Raw genomic sequence first — 17,407 nt, 5'->3', positions numbered from 1 at the left:
ACCCACTCCAGAGGAGCCTGGCAGGCTATAGTCAATGGGGTCACAAAGATTGGGACATGACTGAGCACGCACATGCATGTGCGCACACCAATGAAACATCCCAGCTCTTCATGGATCTGACTGAACAGACTGTTCAAGTACAGGGAGGTGGGGAGACCAGATAATACAGTGTTTTTTCAAGTGTAGGAAATAAACTGAGGAACAGCATCCGGAAGCCTCAGGAGCAGCACAAATTTCTACTCATGAGCTCATCTGATCTCCAGAAGAAAAATTCCAGGAAACCATTGAGTGACCGCAAAAGAAGGCAGGAATGTACAGCATTTATGCTACAAAAGTCATAAGGAGAGAACAAACTAATGAAGAAAAGGCAAATTTGTTTAAAAAAGTGATATAAAAAAGGGACAGAATGTGCTCAAAACTGTACGGAAAATTAAAAGATAGTGACAGAAGGAACAGCCGCACTGGTTGCAACAGAATATAAAATCAGTATTGCAAAAAGGAAAAAAAAAAAAGAATCAGTTATGGACAAAACAAACTGAAGATTTTTTTCCCCCCTCCCGGAATGCAAAAGGAAATGGGAAAACATGAAAACGGAATCAACAGAAGAGTAGGCCAAGGTGCTAGGTATTCCCGAGGAAGAAACTAGAACAAAAGCCAAAACAGAAAAGAAACTATAAACAGAGATTTCTGGGGTTGGGGGAACTTTCCTCAGCTCAAAGAAGACACACAGGAAGGTCCTGTACTGCTCCAGGCAAAATGGGATTTCAAAGCCCAACAACAAGCCGACACCCTCTAACAACACATTTACACAGCAACGAAAGGATAAAGTCCTACAACCCTTTAAGTGGGAGGCGGAGGAGGGTGTCTCCAGTAAAGGAGCATAAATAAAGTGGCCCTAAGCTCCTCTGTAACCACGATTCCAAAGACACCTCTGGATCATTATGCAGAAAATGCTGAGGCCATTCTATGTGGCCACAATGTCACATGTCCCTCACTATGTCACTTTGTCTTTCATGAACGAAATCGCTCAAAATACATTGCTCTAACAATAAAGGCTCAGGATATTTACCAATCAAGTGCTTAAAAGGTACACTCCAACTCCTTGTCTGCATCAGCTACCTTCCACAATCCCCCCACTGAACCCGCCACTGTTCTCCATCCACCATGCTGCTAGAGGAAGCCTCATACCGTGGGTGAGACTGGTACCCACTCTGAGAAGTGAACATCAGTGCCATGGGGGCTCTCTCCCAGCACCCACAAAGCTGCCAGCCCTGGGCACGGAGGCTGAACTACTTTGAGCATTGCAGACTGGCTCCTGAAGACTCAGTGAGGGTCCCGGGAACTCTGAATATCCATCAGCAAGCCCCCACCCCACCCTCCACCCAGTGCCTCCCTGGGGGCCCATCAATTCACTGGGCATGTTTCTTAGGACTGAATAGGCAGAGGACACAGAACAATCAACTCTGTATTTTCTGACCCTGAAAAGGAAGGGAGTGATCTGGTGAACCAGGAATTTTGATGAACACAATTACAATGTAGCCCATGCAAGGGTACAGGAAGTCAACTCTCACAGGAAAACTTGCTCAACTGGAAACCATGGGGTCTCCAGCAGGGCAAGGATGGATGAAAAGCTTTGCAAGCAATACCACAAATTATGAGAATGAATTGGATGAATGAACCCTCCAGGTTCAGAGGCCACTTCATGGCCTTGCAGTGTCCGGGGGCCAAGCAGTAGAGAGTAAGAAGGAACGGATAGTGTTGGAAGTGGCTTCTGTACCAGCCCCGCACACATTCTTACACGAGCCCCACTTCACCGACCCTCGAGGAAAGACATTTTATTATTGTTGCACCTTCCATACAGATACAAATCAGTAGAGAAGACAATGCAAGAGATGGGGAATTCTGAGTGGCTGGTATTTTTCCTGGGGCACCATCCAGTATGGCTGGGATTTGAGAGGGGCTCACTCCTCAGAGTCTCCTGGGAGAATCTCCACATTGACTGAACAGCATCAACGTGCCACTGAATATCACAATCCCTCTTGCTGCTTACAGACGAGTTTAGGAGCAGGAAACCAGAGTCCTTGTGGCGATGCTGAGGGCCACATGGTGGGGAGGAGGGGGATGGGGGTTCCTGTGGGTGCTCCTGAAGTGTTGAGAATGCTCCAGGAGTAAGACAGAAGCCTCAGTTGTATCCCCACCTTGGAGTCTGGAGGGGCTTGGGGAACCCCGGAGAAAGCCCCTAACACCTGTCCCGTGTCTCACGTGTGTCTCATCCTGATGTTTCCGCGCTCTAAAGGACAAGGTGGTGAGCTCCCGGCAGCCGGTTCTAACTTCGGAGCAGGAAAAACCCAAGTGATTCTGCTCCCCAGCTTGTGATTCACAGAGACATTTTATTCAAACTCAGCTTCCTGATGGGCTGTTGAGAATGTCGGCTCCCTTCCTCCCACCCCTCCCCTGACAGATTAAAAATAGCAGGGGCTGTTCTGAGATCCTACCTCCATATTGGGAGCATCAGCAGAAAACACAGGGGTCCAGGCTTAGAGAGGCTGCGTTCCCAGGCAACGAGCTGTAATTCACGTGGTCCCCTTTGCCTCCCTGGACTTCTTTCTCTTCATCTGTGAAACCAGGGGTTACGAGCCCTCAAACACTGGGGTTCTACACCCCAAGAAGCATCTTTCATAACAGAGCCCAAAACTGCCATGAGGGAAATCTCAAGGCATTTAAATGACTGGCACGAACTTGCAAAAGCCTCCACCACATAAATAAGAGAGACGGCAGAAACCTCCTGATGAGGAACATAAATGTTCATGAAACTCCCCCCCCACCACCTCTTTTTACGCACAATTTCCCCCCCAAACTCCTCTGGGCTCCAGAGGCAGAGATCTGAAACTCCTTTGATCTAGAACTACTGCTTCCTTCTTACAGACTGGGGATTGGTGGGAAAGAGAACAGTGAAGTGATTAACAGCAATTGGAAATCATTAAATTTATGCCTGGGACTTCCATGGTGGTCCAGTGGTTAAGACTTCACCTTCCAATGCAGGGAGTATGGGTTTGATGCCAGATTGGAAGGAAGATCCCAAATGCCTCGTGGTGGGGGGAAAAATAAATCAACAACACAAAACAGAAGCAATATTGTAACAAATTCAATAAAGACTTTTAAAATCATCCACATTAAAAAAAATTCTTTAAAATAAAAATTTATGCCCAAACTTCCCAGGGGACTCAGTGGTAAAGAATCTTCCTGCCTAGCAGGAGACACAAGAGATGTGAGTTTGATCCCTGGGTGGGGAAGATTCCCTGGAGAAGGAAATGGCAACCCACTCCAGTATTCTTGCCTGGGAAATCCCACAGACAGAGGAGCCTGGCAGGCTGCAGTCTACCAGGTCGCAAAGAGTCAGACACAACTTAGTGACTGAACCGCAGCAGCTGGATAACTGAATTGTGGGCAATATACCTGAAACCTCTGTGGGGAGACTGAACCCTGAATTCTCCTTTTTCTGCCACAGGTCACTGTTCTAGCCTTTTCGTGGCTGTAATGTCTCTATGTTTCAGAGGAAGGAGTTGGGGTAAAGTTTAACACTTCCCTTAGATGAGATGGTTGGATAGCATCATCAACTCAATGGACTTGACTTTGAGCAAACTCTGGGAGATAGTGGAGGAGAGGGAAGTGTGGCTGCAACCCATGGGGTTGCAAAGAGTTGGACACGCTTAGGAACTGAATGACATAGTTGTAAAGGATCTCAAAATGTATCCTAGAAGAAGATCCGGGGTGGGGGGTGGGCGGAGGCAAAAAAAAAAAAAAAAAAAAAAGCATCCCAGATTTTCTATACTACTTTATAATGACATCAATTATCCGATTCTAGAAGGTACTTTTGCAGGACATTTGAGGCTCATTCACATGCAACACCCTCCCTAGGGAGCTCCTAGTAGGGTGAAGGCCCTTCTAGATGATTCCAAGTCCAATTTCCCTTCACAAAGTAAAAAGCCTGGGAAAAAGAGAATTTTGCCAACACTTGGTATTGGAAAGGGAAAAAATAAAGAAGAAAAAGAAATATAGCCTTCCTTCAGTATTAAGGTGCAAAACTCTAAAATACTTTATGCTATTCCTGGCACTCTTATAAGTTGTTAAGACTCTGAAGAAAACCCCATAATCCAGTTTCCCAAGCATTCTCTTCTGTTCAAAATGTATTTTAGAAGCTCAGAAGTAAGTCAGGGAGTTGAAAGTCGCTAGTCCAGGCAGTCAGAGGCTTGGGAACCTCATGAAAAGCAGCCTGCCTGCCAGAAAAGGAGCTTCAAAGGCAGGTGACACAGTTGCTGCCCACAGCTGCTCTGGGGACAAAAGCGGGCTTCCTCCGGGCGAGTTAGTACCATCTAAAAGGGAGGCAGAGTAGAGCTCACCAGGGCACCAAGGTGAGGGTCTCTGATGCTCTGCCTGTGTCCGAGATCCAGATGATCCAGCTTCATGGATGCTGCTCTCAGGACCACAGGGACCAAAAGGAACCTGGGGTGACCAGTCTTCTCCCCGTAGGGTCGAATTCCAGTTACTCTGCAGTGCCAACGACGTGTGCTCCCAATGATTCCAATCAAAGACTTCCAACTCTGTGAACTTGTTCCTGGTGATTCCTAATGGGCTCAGGACCATGAGCACCAGAGGGAGATTAAGGCTAAGAGGGGCTGCAACTGTTCCTGTGAGTCAGAAGGGGTGTGATTCCAACCAACCCAAGTCAGCTGCCATTTTTGGAGCCTCAGCTCCTGGTGCCTATGAAACTAGACAAGTGGGACACCCGAGGACATGGCTGTTGAGGTTTGGAGTCTACCACTGCTCTCGGGGCATCGTGAATAGAATATGGACCCAGCGCGGCCACTGTCTTGCTGTGAGATCTTGAGCAACATACTTCATCTCTGCTGGTACAGAATTTCCTCATTTCAAGAATACGGAAGTTGGACAAGATGGTCTCCAGGGCTGAGTTTGTTTCTGCTTAAAATATACAGCTTGATGCTCAACGATCCTAGATGTTAGTGTAACTCTTTGAGGGATGTGCCATATTTGTAGGAGGGAAAAAAGTCATGTTCAAGGGTAGACATGGGATTCAGCGGTATGAGACAGCCTGGAACGCTGCTTTAACCTCAAACACCTGCGCTTGTGCCTCGCTGCCTCGGAGTTCAGTGATTCTGCCTCTCACCATGGGACATTCTAGTGAGTTATGTCCTGATGGCCCATGTCCGCCCCTTCCCTGTCACTCCTACAGCCACACATGGTTGCTCTCTGTTTTGCCTAAAACCAGACATCCACCTGGTGTCCTGAGATTCTAGACATCAGAAGTTAGAATTCGCCCCGCATCCAAGGCAGGCTCTGGAAAAACAGTTCTGAACCTGCCAGCAGACAGTGGCCTCTGCTCACCACTCACTCTGTAACCTGCCAATGGCTGGTGTCCCACACACCTCGTTCTCTTGCCAAGAGTTTTACCGGGCTCCTCCCCGCTCCCTGAATGCCCCTCAGTGTTCATCTCCTTGCTAATCCCTTCTTCCCTGTAAACCTCCCTGCTGCCACCCACAGACATGGCCAGACCCGCCCAGTGCTCTGCAGCCAGGTCCTGAGCGACGGTAACTGTCGGCCCTGGACTGACAGTGTCTGGGTTCTTTACAACGGTCCTTCTCCAAGTGTGGTCCCTCAGCCAACAGCTGGGGAGTCCTCTGCGAGTCGGTTAGAGACACAGGGTCCTGGGCCCCACCCTAGAGCCAGGCTCTCCATTGCAAAGGTGCTGGGGCAATTCAGATGCACTTTTGAAACCAGGTCACATGACCAGTCAGAGGCCAACAAGCATCATCTCTCCTCCTCCTTACAGGTGCAAGACCCTATCAGAAGTCATGCCAAAATCAGAGATGCTGGTTCTGACCCAGTCAGGGGGTAGAAAGTACTGGAGGAACACAGATCATCTTTAGGGCGGTCCCTGCTATCACCACCAAGCTGGACAGAAGCAACGACCCAACCTGGAACCCTAGTGTCAATACTGGCTTAACTGAGCAGACACCCAACTACCTTCTGGGGACCTGTATCCTTTAATGGGCTTTTATTGCCCACTGTCCCAGCTGGAGCTGGGTCATGGAGTAGGGGGTTGGGGGGTGGGCAGAAACCAGGATGTGGGAGAAGTTAGGCAATGGAGGCAAGACCTGAACTCTAATCCCCATCATAGAAAAACTCACGTCATCACACTGCTTCTCCGTCACACTGAACTAAACTGCCTTCCCAGGTAGCAAGATGGAGGCAAGACTTCCTTTCCCCCAACAAACATTCCCTTTTCCATCTTTTCCCCCTCCTTCCCAGCTTTCTCAAACATCAGCCCATACCTTCCCTTCCCCCCATCACTCTGGCCTCAGACCCATGAAAGGTGCCCCTGACACTCCACACTTGTAAACTCAGCATTTGAGAGCCTGTATTTCAGAGAGTTCTCAGAACTGCCTCTCTGCAATGACGAACTCATCCCAGAAACATGCACAGAAAAGCCAGCTGCCGACACATTGGCAGGTGAGCGGGATCGAGTCTTACCATCAGAGGCGAGCTCATCTTCTCTGGGGGCTGCTAACTCAGGATCCTGTGTGAGGTCTCCGGGCTGCCAGCTTCCTCACCATGGGCCCCCTATGCAGGAAATGAGGCCCAGGCAGGCAGCTACCCCAGGGTCAGGGCTCTGAGCAGCCCGGAGGATGTTCCTGTGGCTTTTCACACCGCTGTTCTTTCACAAAGAACCCACTACATTGCACAGTTCCTTCCAAATCTGCTCCAGCGCTTGTGAGGAAATCAACGATGCATTCTGGACTTTCCAGATGCAAAGGGTCTGGAGGCTTGCTTGCTTTCTTCTTTTTTTTGCACTCTCTCTTTTTCCCCTTTCTCAGCTAAAAAAAAGTTGGCTGAGGTCAGGACACACAATGGCCAAGCCTGTGTCACTGACCAGTTGCCTCCCACCCCCAGGCCTGTGGACAAGAGCTCCTTTGTCCACTGTATTTTAGGCGGGACTCCCTGGGTCTGCCCAGACCCTGCAAGGGAATGTTCCGCCAACTTCTTCCCAAACCGAAGTCACGGCTCTGGCCCCGGCTCCGGCCCCAGCTGTGCAAACCCAAGGCCAGATAAAAACCAACGTAAAAAGGAAGGAGAATGCCCTCCCAAAGAACCATCGTATTACACCCGTCCAGGGCTGAAAAGCTGCAGCTCCCGAAGAAACAAGACGAGGGTCCTCTGCCTTCACTCTGCCCTTGTCACTCCCAAACCTGGACAGATAGAGGATAAAAGAGGAGGCGATGCCAGGCATCTCAGACGAAAACAGCCTGGGGACCACAGATCTGTTGGTTTCATGTGAAGAAAGGACTGGACTCCGAGAGCAACACTGTCTCCAACAATGACATGAGTTTGGCAAGGACTTGACACCTTGGTGAATCTACCCTGTCACTCTGCTTACAAAGCTTTTTGGAACTGCTGAAGGTTTAGCACTTACAAGTGCCCTGCCTTTCTGGGTTCGCTTTCAGATGCAAATCCTAGGGATTTCAGAAACTGATTCTTGACATCGAAGTAAATATGGTTTTCTGGAGGGACCGAGGTCTCAAGGACTGGGTCAGTTCAGTTCAGTTGCTCAGTCATGTCCGACTCTTTGAGACCCCGTGAGTCGCAGCACGCCAGGCCTCCCTGTCCATCACCAACTCCCGGAGTTCACCCAAACTCATGTGCATCGAGTCAGCGATGCCATCCAGCCATCTCATCCTCTGCCATCCCCTTCTCCTCCTGCCCCCAATCCAGACCAACCTAGATAACATATTAAAAAGCAGAGATATTACTTTGCTAACAAAGGTCCGTCTAGTCAAGTCTATGGTATTTCCAGTGGTCATGTATGGATGTGAGAGTTGGACTGTGAAGAAAGCTGAGCACCGAAGAATTGATGCTTTTGAACTGTGGTGTTGGAGAAGACTCTTGAGAGTCCCTTGGACTGCAAGGAGATCCAACTAGTCCATTCTGAAGGAGATCAGTCCTGGGTGTTCATTGGAGGGACTGATGCTGAGGCTGAAACTCCAATACTTTGGCCACCTCAAGCGAAGAGCTGACTCAATGGAAAAAAAGGACTGGGTGGTTTCCTATAAATCAACACTTCTTCTCTCAAACACACGAATGAAGTGTCTAAGTAGGAGGTTTCAATGCCCACCCTTGGTTGGGGCTGGGACATCAGTACTATTGACTAGGGACACAGTCTGATCAAGGTCATGTCTTTTCTGGTTCACTGCTTACTAGCTGAGACACACAGGGCAAGACCTCTAAGCTTTGGTTCCTTCAACTGTAAAAGAGAGAGAGTACCTCTCCCAAAAGGTTGTTGTGAGGATTCAAAGGGGAAGAGAATCCATGTAAATACTTAGCACAGTGCAGGGGAGATGTGAGTTACTACTGTTGATGTTGTTACTACCAGCAGGGGCTGAAGGAGTCCGCGCTACAGCTTCCCTGGACACAAAAGGTTTAGACTCAACAACAAAAAACAAACAACCCGATTTTACAAGCATATCTCTCTAAAGAAGATACACAAATGGCCAATGAGTGAGTGAAACGACATTCATGTCTCTAGTCATTAGGGAAACAGGGAAATGCAAATTCAAACCACAATGAGATAACACCTGTTGGGCTTCCCTAGTGGCTCAGATGGTAAAGAATCTGCCTGCAATGTGGGAGACCGGTGTTCAATCCCTGGGACAGGAAGATTCCCCGGGAGAAGGAAATGGCAGCCCACTCCAGTATTCTTGCCTGGAGCATCCCCTAGACAGAGGATCCTGGCAGGCTACAGCCCATGGGGTCGCAAAGAGTCGCACACTACTGAGCACATGCATGCACACAGTCTAGACATAGGCTTATATCTACATATGTAAAATAGTCCCAAACCAGCCACTAAAAGAAGTGAGCACATATCCAGAGGTGAGGGTCCTCCCCTGGCTGCTGGATTATCTCCTTTCTGTGGCTGGGAGGGAAGACCAGGCGCAAACCTACACCTTGTGCTGTGGGACCAGCCATGCCCTGGAATACAGAGCAAGGTCCTTCTCTGCTCCTGGAAATGGGCTCCCACCCAGGAGAAGATGAGAGCAAACTTCATTTGCACCTAGACAGCCAAGACCCTTACCTTCAAGCCCTCTGGGGTTGATTTTTTTAAATACATGTATTTATTTATTTGGCTGGGCTTCCCTGGTGGCTCAGATGGTAAAGAATCTGCCTGCAATGCGGGAGACCTGGGTTCATCCCTGAGATGGGAAGATCCCCAGGAGGAAGGCATGGCAACCCCCTCCAGCATACCAGGACTTAGTTGCGGCATTTGGGATCTTTGATCTTCATTGCAGTATGCAGGATCTTTAGTTGCAGCATGCAAACTCCTCTTTGCAGCATCTGGGATCTAGTTCTCTGATCAGGGATCGAACCTGGGCCCCCTACGTTGGAAGGTGGATTCTTAGCCACTGGACCACCAGGGAAGTGCCAGCCCTCTGGTTTTCTGGAATTAAAATGGCAATGGAAGCTTTTACAGCCCATGACTTCTTGTTTTTATAACAGCAAAGAGGGGACCCTTTTCAGGCCATTCAGCCCCAATGTGGCTCTGATGTGGCCCTTGCACCACAAAGACGAGCTGATACAACCACAGACAATAATGCCTTGCCGTAGGCAACACAGAAATCACCATCATGGTGGTTCTCCAGCCAGAGGCAAGGGGCCCTTCTGGACCATTATAATCCAGGAGGTTGATCTGCTCTGACCTGAACTAGATAGAGCAGAAATAAAAGTTCTGCAGAGATTTTGGTCTTTAGGAATCACCCAAGTTAACATTTACTCATATATACATTCTAATAGGTTTCCTGTTTGGGGTTATCCTAGCATTCAATCCAGAAGTCATGTTTCTTTTGCTTTACAAATAGTCCTCTACCAGTACAGTTGGCTGTGAAAAAGCACAAATTGTTCATTTCCTTCTGGTCCCTGGAAATAAGTATGTCTCTACCTATGGAGCCCCATGATCCAAAAGCAAAAAGACCCACAATCATTTCCACCAAGCTTCATTTTCCCCAAGTTGAATGGAGTTAGATGCAACCAACCTTCCTGTAATTATTCTTTTTTTCAGTCAAGTTGAACACTGTCAACCAAAATAGGCCACGTTTGCTGAGGGACCCCCGTTGGACAAATTGTGTTGTCTTGTAATGATAATTAATAAGAAAGAACATCTGGGGATGGTGTTGACTCACTTTTTCTAAATGCTTCAGAATGATGAAGGGAGAAATTATTCACCAGCCTGTGGAGTCTCTACAGTACAGGGTCTCAAAGACACCCCCACCCCATACACAGCCCCTTGGCTACCTGATCCATCAAGCAACTAATAACCACTGCTACTACTACTAAGTCGCTTCAGTCGTGTCCAACTCTGTGTGACCCCACAGACGGCAGCCCACCAGGCTCCCCCGTCCCTGGGATTCTCCAGGCAAGAACACTGGAGTGGGTTGCCATGTCCTTCTCCAATGCATGAAAGTGAAAAGTGAAAGTGAAGTCGCTCTGTCGTGTCCAACTCCTAGCGACCCCATGGACTGCAGCCCACCAGGCTCCTCTGTCCATGGGATTTTCCAGGCAAGAGGACTGGAGTGGGGTGCCATTGCCTTCTCCAAACTAATAACTAATCAAGCTCATAAGTAATCAAGTTACTAATGACACCTTCCTGAATGCTGTGGATGACGCAGGCAAGTATTATATGTAGGAACTGACTTCTAAAAATTTGGAAGGTTAATAAGCCACAAACACAAGTGTTAAAAAAAAAAAAAGAAGAACCATACAGAGGAGTCTGTAAGGAGTGCCAACTGATAAGCTGGTGAACAATAGGATCTTTCAGAATCCAGAGGAGGGCAGAGCACTTTCATCTGGGAGGCGGAGGGGCGGCTCCTCAGAAGATACAGACTTTGCCGGACAGCAGGGATGAAAAGAAGGGCTTGACCAGAGCAGGAAGACACTAAGTAAGAAGTAGAATAAGCTTCGGTAACTGATGAGACGTCAGGGGAAGGAGCAACAGTAAAAGTCGACTCCAAAGGGAGCAAGGGAAGCTAGAACCAGTCGCACAGTGATCCAGCCATTAAGAGCCATTTGGGGGGTTGTGGTGGAGTCTGTTGTTGACACGTCCAAGTTCAAAGTGATCACTGGGCAGCCGCGGTGAGTCCAGCACATGGAACTGGAGCCCCTGCATGGAGATGATGGTGAAATCCTAAAGGTCAGGGGTCCCCAACCTCCAGGATCTAAAGCCTGATGATTTGAGGTAGAGCCAATGTAATAATAATAGAAGTGAAGTGCAAAATAAACGTAACGCACTTGAATCATGCCCAAACCATTCCTTACTCAAGTCTGTGGAAAAATTGTCTTCCAGGAAACTCTGTGCCAAAAAGACTGGGCACTGCTGCTCCAGGTCAACGCTGAGTTCATGCAGAAAGGATGCACAGGGGAACCTACCGGGGCGGGAGAAGGGGGCGTCGCATTCAAGTTGCAGGAGAATGCATCCATCCCACCTCCGTGCCCTCCATCTCCATGGGCCTCTCTCAGGATTCTTAAAGGCAAAGAAAAAAACCCAGGTCTTAATCTGTTTCCCCTCCAAACCAGCCCAATGCCTCACATGCAGGGGCTACATGATGGGGAATGAACGGATGCAGGTTCTGAGAATCAGAGTCACAGGAAATGATGTGGAGGGGATCTTAAGAAGAAATGTGGAGTTAAGTGTCCATGTGAGATAATGAAAAAAGTGCTTGCTGACTACAGAGAGGCTATTTCCCCTGCTAATCTCAGAAAGAGGAATATGGAAGTAAGGTGGGTATGGAAATCTGAACACGGGCACACAAGGTGTCAGTGAGCCTGAGGATGCACAGGGAAGCGAGGGAACATTCAGAGAGATGTCGCTCAGAAGAAAGCAAGAAAGAGGACGTGGCTGAATGTAGACAGTGGCCAGCCCAGCCTACCTGGCCACACGGTGGCTCCTGTGAAGTGATTGGCAGCCAGTTCCTTGCATTCAACATGGTGGGGTCCAAGGCCCCTCGTAAGGGAGATGTGTCCCTATCATAAAGGAGTCCCCAGATCACGTGGACATAATCAGAAATGGCACCTGGTTTGTCTAAAAGGCCTCCTAACAGATACAGTTCTAGAACTATGGGATCCCCTACTCAGCATCTCCCGGACCTCAGTCACTCACGTTCTGCTATCAAATCTTTTCCATCATCATGCATCAGCTACACTATGATTTACTTAATTGGTGGGCGGTGGTGTTTTGGCTGCAGAGTCTTCATTGCAGCATGCAGGCTTCTCTTATTGTGGAGGACGGGCTCTAGATCATGCGGGCTCAGTAGTCATAGCAAGTGGGATCTCGTTCCCCTGACCAAGAATCGAACGCTGGTCCCCTGCACTGGAAGGTGGATTCTTAGACACTGGACCGCCAAGGAAGTCCCTCCTTAACTGCTTTTTTACAGACTTACATGGAACCTGAATTTAGCCTGGCCCAAAGCAATAATATCTAAAAACCATGGATTTGATTGGGTTTAGACTCTCTTTTATATTACACAGCGAAATCAGTGGAACTTAAAAAACTTATCTCCTAAGTTTTCTTAGGAGATAAGAAATGATCATCATCTAAGATCATTTTGTATATCCTTAGTTGTAAACTCAGCCCAGTTGGAGAAACATACTCTCAGGCTATGTGTAAAACTAGTACACAGCATCCAGGCAGTGGTTTAGGAGGTTCTTTTTTGAATCCCAGAAAACCAAACTGGAATTCTTTAGTGACCACATAACCACAACTGCAGGAATGAGGGCACTGGTGTGGGCCTGAATCACCACAGGGAGGACCAAGAGGACAGTAGAGGGATGCAGGGGACTTCCTGTGGGAAGGGGCATTGGCAGGAGGCCTGTGAACACCTCTGTCAACCTTGGGCTAAAGTGGCAATAAGAGGAAAAGATAAAACCCACCCAAGCTATGAAAAATCCAAAAAGAGTGGCAATCAGAATCCAAGGAAAAAATCCTCCAGAACCTTTAAGATGCTTGCTCCTTGGAAGAAAAGCTATTACAAACCTAGACAGTGCATTAAAAAGCAGAGACATCACTTTTCTGACAAAGGTCTGTATAGTCAAAGTTATGGGCTTTCCAGTAGTCATATACAGATGTGAGAGTTGGACCATGAAGGCTGAGTGCCAGAGAAATGATGTCTTCAAACTGTGGTGTTGGAGAAGACTCTTGAGAGTCCCTTGGTCTGCAAGGAGATCAAACCAGTCAATCCTAAAGGAAATTTCACTGAATATTCACTGGAAGGACTGATGCTGAAGCTGAAGCTCCAATACTTTGGCCACCTGATGCGAAGAGCTGACTCATTAGAAAAGACTCAGATGCTGGGAAAGATTGAGGGCAGGAGAAGAAGGGTGAGGATGAGATGGATGAGATGGTTGGATGGCATCATCAACTCAACACACATGAGTTTGAACAAAGTCTGGGAGATAGTGAAGGACCGGGAAACCTGGTGTGCTGCAGTTCATGGGGTTGCAAAGAGTCAGATACCTGACACCTGACCTCACCTTAGCGGCTGAACAACAACCTTTAAGGCCAGTGGAGTGAATGGAAACAATCTTACAAAGCACAGACTAATTGTGAAAGGGGAAACAGCCCTTCACACCTTCACTGCTCTGTGTCTAATCTGAGATGCACTTGGCACCCTCATCGTTCTGGGGTCCTGATGTGATACACAGGATCTGCACCCGCTCGAGCACTGAACAGCCAGCCCCTGTGGCTCAGAAGCAGCCTGAGGGCTGCTCCTCCTTCTCCACCACCCGTTTCAGCACAGAGATGCCCGGAAAAAGAGCCAGCAGGCAGTGCAGGCAGGTGCAGGGGCCTGGGAGGGATGTCGGTTATTGGGAGAAGTCTGGATCCCACAGGTCAAGTCTGGAGGGTGCCCTGGCAGCAGTGCGTGGGGATGGGGCCAGGATGGGTTTCTCATGCCCTCCACCCATTCGGAAGAGCAGAGAACCAGGCAGTACAGGACAATGCAGCAGGTGACGGCCAATCTGAAAACAAGGACCGGCCTGGGAGATATAAGTACACCACTAAACCTGCAGCTGAGCAAACGTGAAAAGGGATTCCACCTTCCCCCAAGTTTACAGAGTGCGAAAGCCTGTGACAGACGATCTATATACTCTGTTGGTATAACGCAGAGTCTACATAGACCCTGCCTTGTTAAGAAAGTTTAAGCGGAGGGGAAACACATGGGAAATGAGTGAGGAAACACCATCCCAAAGGCTCAAAGGAAGAGCACATCTCAGAAAGTAATTCAAAAAGTAATTTAAAATGGCAGGAAACTGCTAGAATGTAAGAAGCTGTGACCTCTTAGAGAGGAACAGAAAAACTGTAATGGAAAAAAACAGGCAAAACAGAAAGGATGACGTAACGAAGAAAAGGGATGAGGAAACGATTATATGAAAACTGCTCATTTAAAGCCACATGAGCAGCTGTGGATAAATAAAAATATTAAATCAGTAAAGTGCAAAGTAAACTTAAAAGGATCACCCAAAACTGAAAAGCACAGAAAGCAAGGATATAATGAATCAGTGTAGGTTTAAGAAGTATTCCACTAGAAAAGACCAGAACAAATATATGAAAATCAACAATCAATGACAAAAGTCATGCACACCAACAAGCACAAGAGAAATGCTATCAGGAAATCAGTCCTTCTCCAGACTTTTCCTCTGCTCCTACTCACAGAGAACACTTCCCACTAAAATAAAAAGCTCCATGTGGGGAAGGCTTTGTTTCGCTCACAGTTCATCAGGGCCTGGCGTGGACCATCTGAAAGTGCTAGAAGACACATCCCACTGAGGTCAAAGTTTCATGGGCATCACCATGGTTTTGTTTATCCCTGTGGGTGTCTAATAAACATTTGCTGAGTGATGGAAAAGACTGAGGTGTAAATGTGAGTTTCTGTCCAAAAAGTTAAGACATTCAAGATGTACATATCCAGCTGAGTTATATTAATATTTGTCATGAAAGAAACAGGAACGTTCCTGTAGACATGCAAGTTGAAGACACCACCCACTTACTCTCCAGACATTGAGAGAGAAATCAAAATTAAGAAGATGCTGCCAGGGGAATAACCATATAAATGCCTTTTTTTTTTTTTTTTAAATGTGGACCATTTTTGAAGTCTGTTGAATTTGTTACAACGCTGCTTCTGTTTCATGCCTTGGCTTTTTGGTCACTAGGCATGTGGGATCCCAGCTCCCTGACCAGGGATCAAACTTCCACTTTTGCATTGGAAGGCGAAGTCTTAACCACTGGATCACCAGAGAAATCTCCTAGTTGCATTCCATAGTGCTGCTCCTGCTGCTGCTGCTAAGTCGCTTCAGTCGTGTCTGACCCTGTGCGACCCCATAGATGGCAGCCCACCAGGCTCCCCAGTCCCTGGGATTCTCCAGGCAAGAACAATGGAATGGGTTGCCATTTCCTTCTCCAATGCGTGAAAGTGAAAAGTGAAAGTGAAGTCATTCAGTCGTGTCTGACTCTTAGTGACCCCATGGACTGCAGCCCACCAGGCTCCTCCGTCCATGGGATTTTCCAGGCAAGAGTACTAGAGTGGGGTGCCATTGCCTTCTCCTTTCCTTAGTGCACCGACCCCCAACTCAGAAATCCAGCAAACTGTGCAGTCTGGGGGACTGTCCAGCTGCAAGGTTTGGTACCGAGTATTTCCCTTGGTCCTTCTCTACAGCTTTCCTCCCACCCTGGAACTATGATACACGTTTCTCCTGCAATATCCTCTAAGGCCAGTACAGACGAAGCCTCTGGCCACATGTGGGGCACATCAGTAACTGATGCCACCTTTTCTGTCCAAGCACAAGCCGATGGCTTGGGGGAGCAGCTACTGAAGCTTTGTGGATGCTGCGCTGGGAGACACACCCAACAAAAAGTCATTGTTTCTTCATCTACCACGGTCCAAGTGATGTGGGAGCATCACAGGGGCCACTCTCTCTGCCAAAGAACTTGGGTGATGATCTTCTGCACATTTAAAACTCACACTGAATGAACCAAATCTTCCTCCACACCCTTAAACAGGAAAGACTCATAAACCCCTCAATAGCCAATGTTTTCTGCCATCAAAATCCTCTTTTATATCATCTTCTCTGAGTGGTTCCAGTTTTAGAAATGAGAGTATGCAGCATGATCTCAACCACGGAAAATAACGCTCCCCCCAACTCTAAGCAGAGCACAAAGGAAACACATGAAAACGTTACAAAGGCTCTCTTTGTTTTGTGGGATTCCTCTGGCTGTTGCAATGTATTTCATCACGTTCAAAATTTAGAGTTAATTTTAAAAATTAAAAATTCCTCTTTATTTTAAAGATGTAGTCGTAAATGGTGCCTTTCCCCCCAAAATCAGCATATACAATGTTAAATGTACCATATGATCCCAATTATGTAGACAAATATGCACAGCAAAGAAAAAAAAAACAGAAAAGAATGCTAACTATTTTTTTTTATTTCTGCATTTTCCAAGTTTTCTATAATGAGCATATTCATTTTAAGTGCATTTAAAAAAACTCTTTAACTTATTCCATTGAGTTAATGCATGCATATAGCCTTATGAAGAATATTTAGATAATATTTGCTGATAAAATCTCCCTTGATATATCCCATCTCACTTATTGTTGTTTTAGTCGCTAAGTCGTATCTGACTCTTTTGCAACCCCATGAACTGCAGCCTGCCAGGCTCCTCTGTCCATGGGATTTCCCAGGCAAGAATACTGGAGTGGGTTGTCATTTCCTTCTCCAGGAGATCTTCGCAACCCAGGGATCAAACTCGAACTTCCTACATCGACAGGCAGGTTCTTTACCACTGAGCCACCAGGGAATACAAAATATTTAGATAACATTTGCTAATAAAACCCCCCTTGACATGTCCCACCTCATTTGCCATCCCCTAAAATGAAAACTATTTATCAGATTAGGGTTCATAGTGTTATCTTTCAAATGACAGGGAGATTTGGTAGGGGGGGAGGGAATGTCTTTATTTTTAAGAAAATGAACTAAGACAAAATGAGCAACAGTAAAGAACTTACTCAACCAATGCAGGGCTAACACAAAAATTAAGAGACCAGAAGGACTGTAGAGATCACTTAATCTCATGTTGCCATTTTACAGATGGGGAAACTGAGACTCAGAGGCAGACTGAGGTTGGACGCCAAGCCTCCTCCTCCTTGATCTTTGGCCCTAAGCCTTGGTGCTAATGTTGCCATCAGGGCTGGAGAACTAGGTCTGGCCAGATGGCATGGCAGAAGCCAAACCCCACGTAGGACCCCTCCCCAGGCTGACCCCCACACAGCTCCATGCAAGAAGACCTTTGCCAACA

The 17,407-nt window shown here is 47.4% G+C and overlaps 1 protein-coding gene across 7 annotated transcripts in view; it reads right to left on the bottom strand.

Annotated features, from left to right (window-relative positions):
* Positions 1-17,407, bottom strand: part of GAS7 (growth arrest specific 7) — a 206,932-nt gene that overhangs the window by 87,064 nt on the left and 102,461 nt on the right. Inside the window, exon 1 of one of the 7 annotated variants that reach the window (XM_006041667.4) lies at positions 6,550-6,802. The exons of 5 other annotated variants lie outside the window; for them this stretch is intronic. In XM_006041667.4, coding sequence (XP_006041729.1) covers positions 6,550-6,567 — 18 coding nt within the window. In that variant the 5' untranslated portion in view covers positions 6,568-6,802. Of the gene's footprint in view, positions 1-2,495; positions 2,528-6,549; positions 6,803-17,407 lie in introns of those variants that run through there. One more of the 7 variants, XM_025280557.3, reaches the window with a different exon arrangement.

Source organism: Bubalus bubalis, chromosome 3 (assembly GCF_019923935.1).
Source record: "Bubalus bubalis isolate 160015118507 breed Murrah chromosome 3, NDDB_SH_1, whole genome shotgun sequence".
Taxonomy (NCBI): Eukaryota; Metazoa; Chordata; class Mammalia; order Artiodactyla; family Bovidae; genus Bubalus; species Bubalus bubalis.
Note: the sequence above shows the minus strand (reverse complement) of the source record. Positions and strands in the feature narration are given on the sequence as shown.